General features: G+C 41.7%; 1 protein-coding gene across 6 annotated transcripts in view; it reads right to left on the minus strand.

Moving 5' to 3' along the window:
• The window catches only part of znf644b (zinc finger protein 644b), a 191,424-nt gene that overhangs the window by 51,502 nt on the left and 124,897 nt on the right, over positions 1-15,025 (minus strand). For 5 of the 6 annotated variants that reach the window (XM_043698765.2, XM_087990444.1, XM_087990441.1 and 2 more), the window contains one exon: positions 14,791-14,895. The exons of the other annotated variant lie outside the window; for it this stretch is intronic. In XM_043698765.2, coding sequence (XP_043554700.1) covers positions 14,791-14,831 — 41 coding nt within the window. In that variant the 5' untranslated portion in view covers positions 14,832-14,895. The remainder of the gene's footprint in view (positions 1-14,790; positions 14,896-15,025) is intronic. 6 annotated transcript variants of the gene reach the window in all.

The following is a 15,025-nucleotide window of genomic DNA, read 5'->3' on the forward strand; positions in this document are numbered from 1 at the left end:
TGTCAGTGTGTGAGCTACTGGATGTTGCAGCTCCTTTTAAGTGTGAACCACAGCAGATGTTAAGAGGCAGCAGCATTTGGTGCAAGTAGTGTTACTGGTAGCTGCAATTAAGTGACAAACATTGATTGCATGAGGCCTCTAATGGAAATGTCTGGCACCCAATATTGTGTGTGACACTTCTGTGCTGTGGAAACCTTACAATGTTAACTCACACACATTGGGCATGAAGCACTGAGTAGGCAAGTGGCAGAGTGTAAACAATTATTCATCCAACCAATGGTGTTGACTTCCAAAGCAACCTTCAGTCATATGGTCTCTTGCTGTGATCGAGGGAAATCACTTTTTCCAGGTCTATAATATCGCTATGGCTCGGTGGAATTGATATTCCTGAGCTGCAGAGAGTGAAGCGCTATCTGATTTATTATTGTCATACGTACTGAGACAGTGAAAATTATTGTTTTGCTTATTAATTATAAATCATACCTTATGTAAGTACACCAGGGCAATTGAACAGAATGCAGAATAGTGTGACAGCTGCAGCGAAGGTGCAGAGAGATGAACGCTAACACGAGATGTCCATTCATAAGTCTGATTACAGTGGGAAGAAGCTGACTTCTAATCTGTTGGTACACATCTTCGAACTTTTGTATCTTCTGGATGGAAGAGATTGGAAGAGAGCATAACTGGGGTGGCTGCTTTCACGACTACACTGGCTGTTTTCCTGAAGCAGCAGCAAGTGTAAACAGAGTCAATGGAAAGAAGCCTGGTTTTCATGATGGACTGGACAGTGTTAACAACTCTGATTTCTTGGGCACAGCAGTTGCCATATCAAGCTGAGATGCAACTGGACATGATGCTTTCTATGGTGCATTTATAAAAATTAGTAAGAATCACTGTGGACATGCCGAATTTTCTTAGCCTTCTGAGGAAGAGGTGTTGGTGTGCTTTCTTAACTGTAGCACAGATATGGATCGACCAGAATAGATTGTTAGTGATACTTGCTCCTCTGAATTTGAAGCTCTTGACCACCTCCACCTCAGCACCATTGACATGCATGTCCTCCACTCCACTTCCTGATGACCAGCTCCTTAGCGTTGCTGACACTGAGGGAGAGATTGTTGTCTTTACACCCTGCCACTAAGCTGTCTCTTTCCTGTACGCCTCTTTCCTGTACTCTGTCTTATCTTTGTTTGAAATCCAATCAACTACTGTGTTGTCATCAGCAAATTTATAAATGGAGTTAGTGTGAATTTGGCCACACATGATTATATAAGGAGTACAGTAAGGGGTTGAGTACTCAACCTTGCAGGGCATCAGTGTAGAAGATTATTCTGAACGAGGTTTTGTTGCCTATTTCGGTCAATGGGTCAGGAAGTTTGAAATCTAGTTAGAGGTGGGAGCAGAGTCCTAGGCCTCAGGGTTTGGTTGGAATTTTGCTGTTGAGTATGAGTTACAGTAATCAAATCTGTTACCTTGATGGACTTTGTATGATATGATCTGCCTGTGTACCACAGAAAACAACACTTTTCACTATCTCAATACATGTGACAATAATAAATCAATAAATAGGAGTCTGACATAGATGTCCTTGTTATCCAGGGATATGTGTCGGGCCAGGAAGATGGCATCTGCTGTGAACCTATTGCAACGGTAGGCAAATTGTAGTGGATCAAGGAAACATGGAATTGATGTGTGCCATCACTAACCTCTCGGAGCACTTTATAAATGATGGATGCCAGAGCCACCAGGCAGTTGCCATTAAGGCACATTAACCTGACTTCTCTTTGGCACTGGGCCGATAGTGGTCTTCTTGAAGCAGATGGGAACCTCACATTGTAGTAAAGAGAGGTTAAAGAATTATGCAAATGCTCACACCCGCTGGTCCACTGGATTTGAACGCACAGCTGGGCATTTCATCTGGGCCAGCCGCTTTCTGTGGGTTCATATTCAAGGAAGCCAATTGTACATCTGCAGCTGCGACTGTGGGAACAAATGCATCCAATGCTGTTGGGACAGGTGACATAATTTCACTGGTCATCTATTCAAAACGAGCATAGAATGCATTGAGCTCAATGGGGAGGGATGCATTATCATCAGTGATTCTACCTTCACTTGGTAGCTCATTATGCTGTGTGAGCCTTGCCACAGTCGACACGTTTGTGTAACTAGTCTGGGACCCTTGTTAATACCAGACTAGCTACACAAACATGATGACTGTGGCAAGTCTCATATTGTCTCTTGGCATCCCTGATGGCTTTGCAAAGATCGTACCTAGATTTCCTATCTAGGTCAGGGTCACCCGAATGAAAGGCCCCTTATCTAGATTTCAGTAGAGTGGATCTTCTGGTTCATCCATATTTGATGGTTCGAGAACACTTGGATTAACTTCTTTGGCCGCAGTCCCCTACACACTTAGTGATGAAGTCTGTCACACTAGTAACATATTCATTTAGGTTGGCCTCTGAGTTTTTGAATGTGCAGCACACCAACTCCAAGCAGTCATCTAAGTGCTTGTCCATTATCTTAGACCAGCACTATACACCTTTCTGTACTCGATCCTCACGCTTCAGTTTCTGCTTGTAAGCCAGGAGAAGGAGCACAGCCTTATGGTCTGATTTACTAAAATGCGGCAGAGGATGGAGCAGTAGGTGTCTTTGATGGTTGTGTAGCAATGATCCAAGGTTTTTGGGCCTCTTGTGGGACAGGAGACATGTTGGTCATACTTTGGTAGCACACTTGAAGTTGGCCTGGTTGAAGTCACTAGCTCCAATGAACAAGGCTTTGCGGTATTCTGTCTCAAGGCTATTTGCGGCAGCGTCTTTTTCATCAAGTGCTCTCCCTACTTCCTCACAGAGTGGATTGTAAACTGCTGTCATGATAGCAGAAGTGAACCACCGCAGCAGGTAGTAGGGACAGCACTTCACTGTTCAATACTCTAGGTCCAGGGAGCATTAACTCACCAGGGTCTTCATGTCAGAACACGCAGAGGTATTGACCAGGAGGCAGACAGGCCTTAGCGAGGACGTTGTGCAGTCCATTTAGTGACTTGAGAAGCCCTCAAGTTGGAAGGCACAATCAGCTGAAGCAGGAATGAGCCATGTAAAGCATGTCTAGTCATGTTCTAAATATGCCTGGAAGTTGAAGCCCAGAAGTTCCTGGGAAGACGGCAGAGCTTTCTGCACAGCTGCCATAAAATTTGAATTTTCACCCATGCATGAATATGCAATGAGCAGAGATGAAGAATCATGCCAGAACTCAACTCACCCCATAGCACTACTATCCTCCATTTCCAGATCTGCCTCCACACTTGATCTCAGATGAAAAAAAATTCGGCCAAGTACAAAACTTTGATATTTACAACCTCACACAGTTTTCATCCTGTGTTAAACTTCAAAGAATTCCTCACTTCACTGATCCAGTATTGATGATCACTAGTTATTTATGATCCCCCTCCCCATTATCTGGAGTACAATGTCAAAGTTCTCCAGGTGTGAAGTCAAAATGCTTGGAGCAAATTAATATTGTTGTCCATCTTCTTAAAATACTCCTTCCTCACTGCAATTGGCTCATGAGGTCCACACAGGCTGAATACGCTTCAGTTAGTCGTTTGTAACTGGCTGAGCCCAATAAGCTAGCACAAAAGTTACGTATTTGTGGAAAACATTATGATTGCCAGTTTAGTTTTTTTTGTACACAGATGATTAAATGCACAGACAAGGTGCAACTCAGAAAATGCTGAACATTTTATTGAAGGCTGTTGCATGATGAACCAGCCATGAATACTGGAGATATGTCACCATAAAGAATTATCTGTGCTGTCTTGCCAAATAGTTGTGATACTTAACAAAATTGTGGTTTTGGAGCATTGCCACTCAATTGAAAAATAGATATGCTGCAATATGCAAAATGCACAGCTAAATTCTGTAAATCCTGTGAAAAGTTACAATTTGTATAATTGCTATATTGGTGCTTCACACCATTCAACATTTAAAAAAAGAAGAAAACTAAATATTCTAATTCAGCTTTAAATTGCCAGATCAAGCAAAGTTAAAACTGCATACAAGGGAATTAAAATTAATCTTTTTTCAGACTAAGCAACAAAAGATCTTCACACAAATTACAGCAAATGGACCCTTCAACTGATTATTTCAATCCACGCATATTAGGGAAACAGAAATTACGTCTTAACTAAAGTGTTTCACGTCCTAAGATCAAGTATATCAATTTAAAATTCAAGTATCATGTGAATTCCAACTACCTCGCCTATTTGACAGGTTTGCTGATTACAGTACAAAAGATCCTTTTTACTAATACAGTAAGTTTGTATTATTGCACTAATCACATTCTGGCGACAGGACAAACACCAGTCTGTCCTATGAATCACGCAGTTTACAAAAAAGAACCAATATTAAGGGAAGCAGCAAGAACTAAATTTCTTTTACAAGTTGTGTATTTATCATTTGAATTTAAACCAATTGTAATAATTCAGTAAGAAGTCACAATTGAGAGTGCCAATTCAATACATTAAAAAAAAACACAATTCTACAGTTTTTCTTGTGTTATTGCTAAGCAGAAGCATTTGAACAAATCAAGTGAGGCATCCCTTCTGGACAGAACCACAGATTTGTTACTCTACTTAAAATTCAAACACACCTTAAAGCTGTGAGTGAAGTAGCTCTCTATTCAAGAAAAGATAAGCTTCAAAAATATTTCAACGCAATGAAGAACTAATCATGGTTTCATATTAAAACAATTAATTTGCTCAAATTGTAATGAGTGGCTCATTTCTCCAACATTTACAAGCTTCATATCTCACTTCTTGTCTGAAAGGGTTCAGTCATAGATGCATTCAAAAATCTCAACATTGCAGGAAGCACACGGGTTTACAGGAAGCACACGGGTTTGCTGGATTGCAAACTTAACCAATTCACTACTTTTATCCTGAGCACACTGTTGCTGTATTCTGAACCACAGTGTACACTACTACAAATCTCCCTGCTTTAGTAGCAGCTGCTTCCCAACATCCTGGGCTATCAAGAAGGAAAAGAGCTGCAAATTTCTGCAAGCATGAAAACTTCCAAGCTTTCCAACAAGTCAAACATGACTTGGACAGACAAGTATTACCAATGGTTGAACTGGAAAATTTCCACGGGCTGCTATATTTAAAGAAAATGCAGGTAATGATCGATTCAGGATAATTAAAGATAATCTATAAATGTAGCATTGCCAGTACCATAACAATCCTCCAAGAAAAAAGGAAGAAATTGAAAAAGCAAGGAAAGAGACATTGAGGCTTTTTGGCTTTATAAAGGGAGGCAGAATGCAAAGATAGAATGTAAGGCTAAAAGCTTCTGTTAAAAGCTGAAGCAATATTTTATTGATGATTTATTGTCATCACATATACCGAGATACCGCCTAAAATGTCTTGTGCGCTATATGGGCAGATTGTACCATACAGCGAATCAGGGTTGCAGAATAGAGTGCAGAATAGTGTTACGGGGAGAGAGCAGGAGAGAGCAATCAGAATTAACATTTAAGATGCCCATTCATAAGTCTGATAACAGCAGGGAAGTAGCTGTTCTTGAATCTGCTCAAACGTGCTCAAACTTGTATATCTTCCATCCGACTGAAGAGGGTGGAAGAGTATATAACCAGGGTAGGAAGGGTCTTTGATTATGTTGGTTGCTTTCCCAAGGCAGTGGGACGTGTAGATGGAGTCTGTGGATGGAAAGCTGGTTTGCATGATGGACTGGGCTGTGTAGTTTCTTGCAGTCTTGGGAAGAGCAGTCACCATACCACACTGTGATGCATCCAGATAGGATGCTTTCTGTGGTGGACATGCCAAATTCCCTTAGCCTCCTGAAGAAGTAACAACATTGTTGTGCTTTCTTGACTGACATGTCAGCGAGGGTGGACCAAGATGGATTGTTGGTGATCACCATACCTAGGAACTTGACACACTAACCATCTCCACCTCAGCACCATTGATGCAGACAGGGGCCCTCCACTCCATTTCCTGAAGTCAATGACCAGCTTCTTCATTTTTCTGATATTGGAGAGATTGTTGTCTTTACACCATGCCATTCAGCACTCAATCTCATTCCCGTATTCCAGCTCATCGCTGTTTCAGATCTGACCTACAATGGTGGTGTTGTCAGCAAACCTGTAACTGGAGTTGGGGTGGAATTTGGCTACACAGTTGTGAGTACATAAGGAGTAAAGCAGGGGACTGAGTATACAATGTTGCGGAACACTAGTGTTGAGGATTATGATGGAGGCGGCATCGTCACCTAATCTTACTGATTGAGGTCTACGGGTCAGGAAGTTAAGGATCCAGCTATAGAGGGGGGAACCGAGACCTAGGTCTCAGAGCTTAGAGATGAGTTGTTTGGAATTATGGTGTTGAAGACAGAATGTAGTCAATATGTAGGAGCCTGACATATGTATCTTGTTATCCAGATGTTCCAGGGATGAGGATAGGCCCAGGGAGATGGCATCTGCTGTGGACCTGTTGCGCAGGTAAACAAATTGCAAAGGATCACAACAGTTTTGTAGGTTGGAGCTGATGTGAGCCATGACTAGCTTCTTGAAGCATTTTATAATTATGGAGGTCAGAGAAGTCAGGCAATAGTCAATGAGGTTGCATGATTCTTCTTTGGCACTGGGATGGTGATTTTCTTGAAGCAGACAGGAACTGTATAATATGACATCCATATTGTCAATGGATTTATAGTAGTCAATAGATCCTTAATTCCAGATATTTACTGAATTCAAATTCCACCATCTGCTGTGGCGGGATTCGAACCCCTCCCGGGCCCTCAGAACATTATCTGTGTCTCTGGGTTAACAGTCCGGTGATAATACCACTGGGCCATCACCTCCACTGTAAGATATTCTAGGTCTGGGCAGCAATAACTCACCAGGGTTACCACAACTGAGCACCAGGTGGCGTGGTTTAGGAGGCAGCCCTACCGTCCCTTGCTTTGCCCGAGGATGTCAAGTGGTCCAGTGAACTGAAAAACCCTCATGTTGTAAGGTACAGTCAGGTATAATAGAAGGACAAAGCCACCTCTCTGTAAAACAGAGCACACAGAAGCCTCAATCCCATCTGAAAGGGAAGTCAGCTTTAAGTTCATACATTTTGTTCTCAATAGCTTGGGTGTTTGCCAGGAGTATACTGGTGAGTGAGAACTTGAAACCCTGAAGTTTCAGTCTCACCTAAAGTCCAGTGCATTTCCCACATTTCCTGGGTAAGTACAGAATGACTTAAGCTATCTAACGAATAGATCAGCACTAAGCTGCACACTCTGAAATAGCTCATTGTAAAAGCTATGACAATTGAAATTAAACTACTAACAGGAGAATGAAACACCAAAAATCCCCATTCTCAATAACAGGAAAGCCCAGCAAATCAGCAGTACGTAAGGCTGAAGTACTGTACTGCAACCATCATTGGCTACAAGTGCCAAATAGACAGTCCCTTCAGTTACCTCCTGAGGTCCCTTATCTTAGGGCAGTAAATTCTGGGATTTACATATTAATCAATTGAAATCTGCATCACCATTCTCGGTGATTACAGAATTAACGGCCATCTATGTTCGTATAATACATCGCCTCAGTTGTATGATACTTTGGTCTTTTTCTTATAAATACTGCGCCTTATGTACCCTGCGCCACATGCTACCTGACGAAGCAGCAGTACTCCGAGAGCTTGTATTTCAAATAAATCTGTTGGACTATACCTGGTGTCATATGACTTCAGACAGCATCACAGACGCCAGTCTTCAGATAATTTGATACAATCCACGAAATCAAGAAATGGCTGGAGGCACTGAATATCACCAAGGTTCTGTGCTCTGACAACATTCCAGTAATAACACTGAAAACCTGTGTTCCAGAACTAGTCGTGGCCTGATCAAGCAGTTCTAGTATAGTTACATTGCCATCTACCTGGTAACATGAAAAATTGCCCACATGCCCTGCACAAAAAAGCTTTCAAACCCAGTCAATTTCCACTGCATCAATAGTTTAAGATGGCAGCTCAACATCACCTTCTGCAGGCAAACTAGAGATAGGCATTAAATGCAGGTCTAGCCAGCAACACTCACAACCCAGGAATGTACACCAAAAAAGTCTACTCTCGATTATAGCTAAGTGACAGAAAGCATGGTCAAGCAGCTTTTACTTAGTAAATAGCCTGCTCACTAACAGTTTGGGTTCCATGAAGGCCACTCAGCTCCAGATTTCATCACAACTTTGGTTTTCACCTGTTCTTTACAACAGACTGAAGAGCTCAATCCCAGAGGTGACATCAGAGTGACTACCCTTGATAACACTTGACTGAGTGTATAATGAAGGAGCCCAAGAAACCTGAACTCAGTGACAACAACAGGAACATTCTCAACTTACTGTAGTCATACCTAGTGTAAACAAAGCTAATTATGGTTGTTGGAGGTAAATCATCTTCAGTCCCAGGGCTTTCCTGTGGGAGCTCCTGAAGATATATTTTCAAATCAAACTGCTTGGAGATGTTATAAGACACCTCTGGAGAAGGTAGAGAGGCTACCACTGTGCCTCAAGAGCCTTTCCTTAGGTTGTGTTTCAGCCGATTCAATCACCTTCCCTCTACCATAAGGTCAAAAGGGGAAAGAAATCACTGATGATCTGCATAATGTTCAGCATAATTCAGGACTCCTCAGATATCGTATCCAAATGTAGCAAGACCTGGGCCTGCACTGATATGCAACAAGTGCACTTATGCCTCGCAAGTGCCAGGCAAATACTGTCTCCAACAATACAGAATTTACTCATCCTTCCTTGACACTGTCATTGCTAAACTCCTATTATCCGCATTCTGAGGATTTCCATCTACTTAAAACAGAACCAGACTGGCCATATTATAAATGTAAATACTGTGGCTACAGGAGCAGGTCACAGGTTAGGAATCCTGCAGTAATAACTCACCTCCTGACTTCTTTAAGTTTGTTTACCATTGACAAGGCACCAATCAGGAGTGCAATGCAGTACTCCAAAATTTGGCTTGATGAGTTCAGCTCCAACAACACTCAAACTTGACACCATCCAGGGCAAAGCAGCCCACTTGATTGGCATCGCATCCACAAAACATTCACACCCTCTGCAGCAAAGCTCAGTATCAGTTGAGATGCACTGCAGAAATTCACCAAGGATCCACAACCACTACCATCTAAAAGGACATGGGCAGCAAGTACATGGGAACACCACTGGTTGCAACTTCCTCTCCAAACCACACACCATCCTGACTTGGAACGTCATCATTGTTTCTTCACTTGGGTCAATTCCCAATCCAAAAAGCACTTCAAATGTACCTAAACCACATAGGCTGCAAGAGTTCAAAGAAGGTAGCTCACCACAGCTTTTTCAAAGGTACTTAGTGATTACACCTGAAAGTTTGCCAGTAGAAGATTCAATTGCAAATAGAATGAGTAGGAGACCTAACCTTGAAAAGGAGAAGTTTACAAAGCTCTGGGGAATAAACAGGATACTGTGACCAACTGGACAGGCCTTTACTCTGACACACGAATGATGAGCTAAATGCACCCTAGCCCTCTGTCCTCTAAGAGAGAGTGAGTCTAGGTGGAAGGGTTCAACTCCAGACCACTTTCATTCATTTCACAAGGAAAACATTCTGGAGGGAAAAAGTACTGTCATAGTGATTGAGTTTGGTTCAGATGGTAACGTTATTTTTTTTGTAAGTTAGCAGTTGTGGATACTATCCTTTGTATGAGTTATTAAGTTGTTTACTTGTTCCAATGAAAGTAAAAAGTATTATATTCGTTGGAGAATCAAGTTATAATGTTATTCATTACCTTGGCATCAAAAAGAAATAGACGCAAGTGTGTACATACAAATACTAGATAACAATAGTCATTACAAAGTAATTTATTTTATATGAATCATTTGGGGACAGAGACAGACAGAGAGAGACCGAGACGGACCCAGAGGGACCGAGGGACAGAGGGACAGACACAGACAGAGAGATGCTGAAAACATTAATTAAATGCAGCTCTTCTGTATACATTCTAATAGATTTGGATTGAGTCCCAGGGCTGAAAGATATTTAAAGCACTTAAAAATTCAACACATCTGACAATATATTAAAACAAACACATTCATGTACAATTGTCTATGTTTAGATTATATAAATTTTGTTCATAGCATTTTTCAGGAAGCCACTGTTCCATCAACTACAAATGGTGCTAAACTCCAAGTTTTAAACTCCAAGTCTTTCACTAGGCTATCAGTTAGAATCTGGCTGAATTTGTGAAGCTGGCCTTTGATTTGAGAGAGAGCACCAAGTAACAGCTGCAATGACTCACTGGTAGAATATTGCATGATCATGGTCTTTGAGGGGTTAAATGAGCTTATTAAAATTAAGTTTGTCTACAGAAGGTTAAAAAAAATTAAATCACTAATTGAAACTGAACAAATGATATTTTATTGCTAATTGACTAAACTGTCTGGTTCCAAAAAAAATTACGATAGAAACATTGTGCAAAGTTGCCATCAAACCATTTCTGGATGATGTCAATTTTTGACGATTTCCTGAATAATATTTAGATGCACTATCAACCATTTATACTTGAAGATAATCAATAAGTCAGGTGCTGAAAAGCTAAGATGCTGTGATTGTGAAAATCAGCAGTATGAACTGAAATTACTGGTTCAGACATACACATTGGCCTTGACTGCAAGAAAATTTGAGTTCAGGAGTAGGAATATCTTACTGCAGTTATAGAGAGCCTTGATGAGACCAAACCTGGAACACTGCATGTAGTTTCGGTCTGTTGACGTAAGAAATAATATGCTTTCCATGGAGGGAATGCAGCAGAGATTCACTATGAAATGCAGCCGAGGTTCACCAGGCTAATACCAGGACTGGCAGGACACAAGAGGGAAGACTGGTTTGATTGGGTCTACATTCACTAGAAGAAAGTGAGGACTGCAGATGCTGGAGATCAGAGCTGAAAATGTGTTGCTGGAAAAGCGCAGCAGGTCAGGCAGCATCCAAGGAGCAGGAGAATCGACGTTTCGGGCATGAGCCCTTCTTCAGGAATGAGGAAGGTGTGCCAAACAGGATAAGATAAAAGGTAGGGAGGAGGGACTTGGGGGAGGGGCGTTAGAAATGCGATAGGTGGAAGGAGGTAAAAGTGAGGGTGATGGGCCGGAGTAGGGGTGGGGGCGGAAAGGTCGGGAAGAAGATTGCAGGTTAGGAAGGTGGTGAACTCAGATTTCTCCAGTTTCCTCATTTCCCCTCCCCCCCCACCTTGTCTCAGTCCCAACCCTCGAACTCAGCACCACCTTCCTAACCTGCAATCTTCTTCCTGACCTCTCCGCCCCCACCCCCACTCCGGCCTATCACCCTCACCTTTACGTCCTTCCACCTATCGCATTTCCAACGCCCCTCCCCCCAAGTCCCTCCTCCCTATCTTTTATCTTATCCTGCTTGGCACACCTTCCTCATTCCTGAAGAAGGGCTCATACCCGAAACGTCAATTCTCCTGCTCCTTGGATGCTGCCTGACCTGTTGCGCTTTTACAGCAACACATTTTCAGCTCTGTATTCACTAGAGTTTAGAAGGATAAGATTGGATCTGATACAAAATTCTAAACAGGATTGGACACGCTCGCTAGATGAAGGTTCTGGAGCCGAGAAGCAGGAGACAGTCTCAGGATATGGGGCAGACGATTTAGGAATGAGATAAGGAGAAATGTTTCCAACTAAAAGGTAGTGAACCTGTGGAATTTTTCACTACATAGGGCTGTAGAGACCAAGTCACTGAATAAATGTTCTTAATTTTAAAGGAGTCAAGAGGTATGGGGAGAAAACAGGAACATGGCACTGAGATAGACTATCAGCCATGATCATATTGAATGGTGGAGCAGGCTTGAAGGGCTGAATGGCCTACTCCTACTCTTAGTTTCTATTTCAATGATGCTATTTGCAGTTTGTTTCTGATAAATCGGCTTAATATGCCATTTTGAGTCAGAGTTATAGAAATGTACAACACAGAAGCAGACCCTTTGGTCCAGCTTGTCCATCTGGACCAGATATCCCAACACAATCTAATCCCACCTGCTAGCACCCAGCCTGTATCCCTCCAAACCCTTCCTATTCATATACTCATCCAGATGCCTTTTAAATGTGGCAATCGTACTAGCCTCCACCACTTTCTCTGGCAGCTCAATCCATACACGTACCACTCTCTGCGTGAAAAAGTTGCCCCTTAGGTCTCTTTTATATCTTTCCCTTTGGTAGCTATTTGGCTGCCTGCTCTTGTCACCCCCTGCCCCCATCCCAAAAACTCCCACAACCCCAAATTTTATCATTTCTGTCCTGAATGGGTGACCTCTAATTTTAAAAACAGCGTCTCCTGTCTGGTTCACCCAGGGGAAGCATAATACCCACTTCCATCTTGTCAAGACCATTCAGAATTGCATATATGGCAATCAAATCAAACTTCATATTCCTAAACTTCAGAGAAACATGCCCAGTCTAACCAATCTTATAAGACAGCTATCAATTCAATAAATCTCCTATCAGTTGCCTCCCAAGTATTCACATCCTTCCTTAAATGAGGAGACCAAAACTGTGCATACCATACTCAATGTGGCCTTACCAATGTCTGCAAAAATGGAGCACAACATTCTTACTTATATTTTCAATTCCTTTTGATATAATGAACAGTATTCCATAAGCCTTGCTGCATCTGCCTACTAACATTGAGACTCACGTATGAGAACAGCTAAATCTCTCTGCATCACAGAATTCCACAGCCATTTTCTATTTAATTAATATTCTGCTTTAATTACTCTTCTTGGCTAAGTGAAAAGATTCACACTGCTTCACATTGTACTTCACCTGCCAGATTTTTGCCCACTTAACCAAATGATAATTGGTCTGCAACTTCCTGGTTTTCTCCACACACATTCCTACCTATTTTTGTATCATCTGTAAATGTAGGTGCCAGGCCTCCAAAGTCTCACCTACAGTGTCCAGTTCAGGTTTGTTGTCTATAGTGAACTGTTGGCTATCCAGCTAGAGCAAACATATCTGTAAAAGTGAAGTTCTTTCCTGTTCTGTGTCATGACCTCCAAAGCAGTGGAAAAATCGAACAACTTCTATATGCTCAACTTCCATATTACAGTAATAAACACATTCTCCGTCAGCTTGAGAAAATGTGATTATTTTTGATGCCTGCCAGAAGCTTGTACCTTTCCAAACTAACGCAACCTCATTCACCAGGCTGAATGAAACTGGCCTTATAGATCAAGAAGCAATGCATAATAGTAAGAAGCATTTAAAATAACAATTCAAAATGCACAAAATATACATTTCTGTTGAAAACCCAAAGCTCAGCAAGAAAGATTCATCCATGACTTACTAAGGAGGTTAGAAGTAGTATAAGACTAAGGGAAAAGGTATAATGTGATTTGGAGAGGCTTTTTAACCAGCAAGGAACCAGAAAAATGTTGATGCAAAGGGAAACAACAACATTCAAGAGTGAAACAACCAGGAATATAGAAACAGTTTTCAATTGCTTTCACAAGCATATAAAAAGGAACAGAGATAAAAGTAAACATTAATTCCTTAGAAACAGGGACAAAATAAATCATGGGGAATGGTACAGAGACGTTGAACAATACTCCATTCTGACTCTATCGAATATTATCTGCGTTTCCCTCTAGAGATGCTGACCAACTGAGTATTTTCTGTTCTTAGCATGAGTTTAAAATTTGGATAGGTATCAGGACATACAAATAGCATTTTCTCAAAACAAGCAAATCAGCAGACTATCAAAAAAAGTATTGTACTGGAAAAGTATAGCAGATCAGGCAGCAGCCTAGGAACAAGAGAATCTACATTTCAGGTATAAACCCTACATCAGGTATGTTGGGGTGGGGAAGAGGGCTTAGAGATAAAGAAGAGTGTGGGGGGGTGAGGTAGTTGGGAAGGCAGTAGGTAAATGTAGGGTAGGGGTGATGGTAATAGGTCAAAAGGGGAGGATGAAGCAGATAGGTGGGAAGGAAGATGGACAGGTAGGACAGTTCAAGAGGGCGATGCCGAGATGGGAGGGTTGGAGCTGGGATAAGGTGGGGAAAGGGAAGATGAGGAAACTGGTGAAATTGACATTGATCCTGTGTGGCTGGAAGGCCCCAAGTCAGCAGATGAGGCATTCTTCCAGGCATTGGGTGGCTTGGATTTGAAGACGGAGGAGGCCCATAACTTACATGACCTTGGAGGAGTGGGAGGGGGAGTTAAAGTGTTCGGCCACAGGGAAACAGGATTGTTTGGTGTGTGTCCCCCAGGGATGCTCCCTAAAACGTTCCACGAGTTGGCGTTGTCTCCCCAGTATAGTTGTCACCCCCACATTTCTATTTATCTCCCAACCCCCTCACCCACCCCAACATTCCCAATGAAGGGCTTATGTCCAAAGTATCTAATCTCCTGCTTCTCGGTACTACCTGACCTGCTGTGCTTTTCCAGCTCCATACTTTTCAACTCTGATCTCCAGCATCTGCAGGCCTCACTTTTTCCTAAATCAGTAGGCTCAGTCCAGTTTTATATGTGTTTGTTTTATCAATGAAACTCATATTCAGAATGTCAAATCATTGAAACATGATAGCTCAGAGTAGTTACCACAACAGAATTCTGACAGAGCAACAGCAACAACTGTAAAACATTCTAAAGTTTAGACTTCTAAACATTTTATCATTTTAAAAATAATCAGCGACAACTGTAAGTACTTACTCCTTACTCTCCTCATCCATATCTGCATCATTTAAGCCCATGATGTGTTTCCTTGCAATTGAAGGCAAGTGGCTTGAAAAATAACACTACTGATGTGTCCTGTTTCTAAAAACAAATAAACATTTATATAATTTCAAATCATCAATAACATAAAAAGATAGTGTTTCTTCAGATACAAATTTTGGGGCTTCCAAGCTCAAAAAACTTGACCAGTCACATTGATATGTTTTCAGAT

This window comes from Chiloscyllium plagiosum, unplaced genomic scaffold, assembly GCF_037043375.1.
Source record: "Chiloscyllium plagiosum isolate Xiang-an unplaced genomic scaffold, Cpla_swu_hap1 HiC_scaffold_9, whole genome shotgun sequence".
Classification (NCBI taxonomy): domain Eukaryota; kingdom Metazoa; phylum Chordata; class Chondrichthyes; order Orectolobiformes; family Hemiscylliidae; genus Chiloscyllium; species Chiloscyllium plagiosum.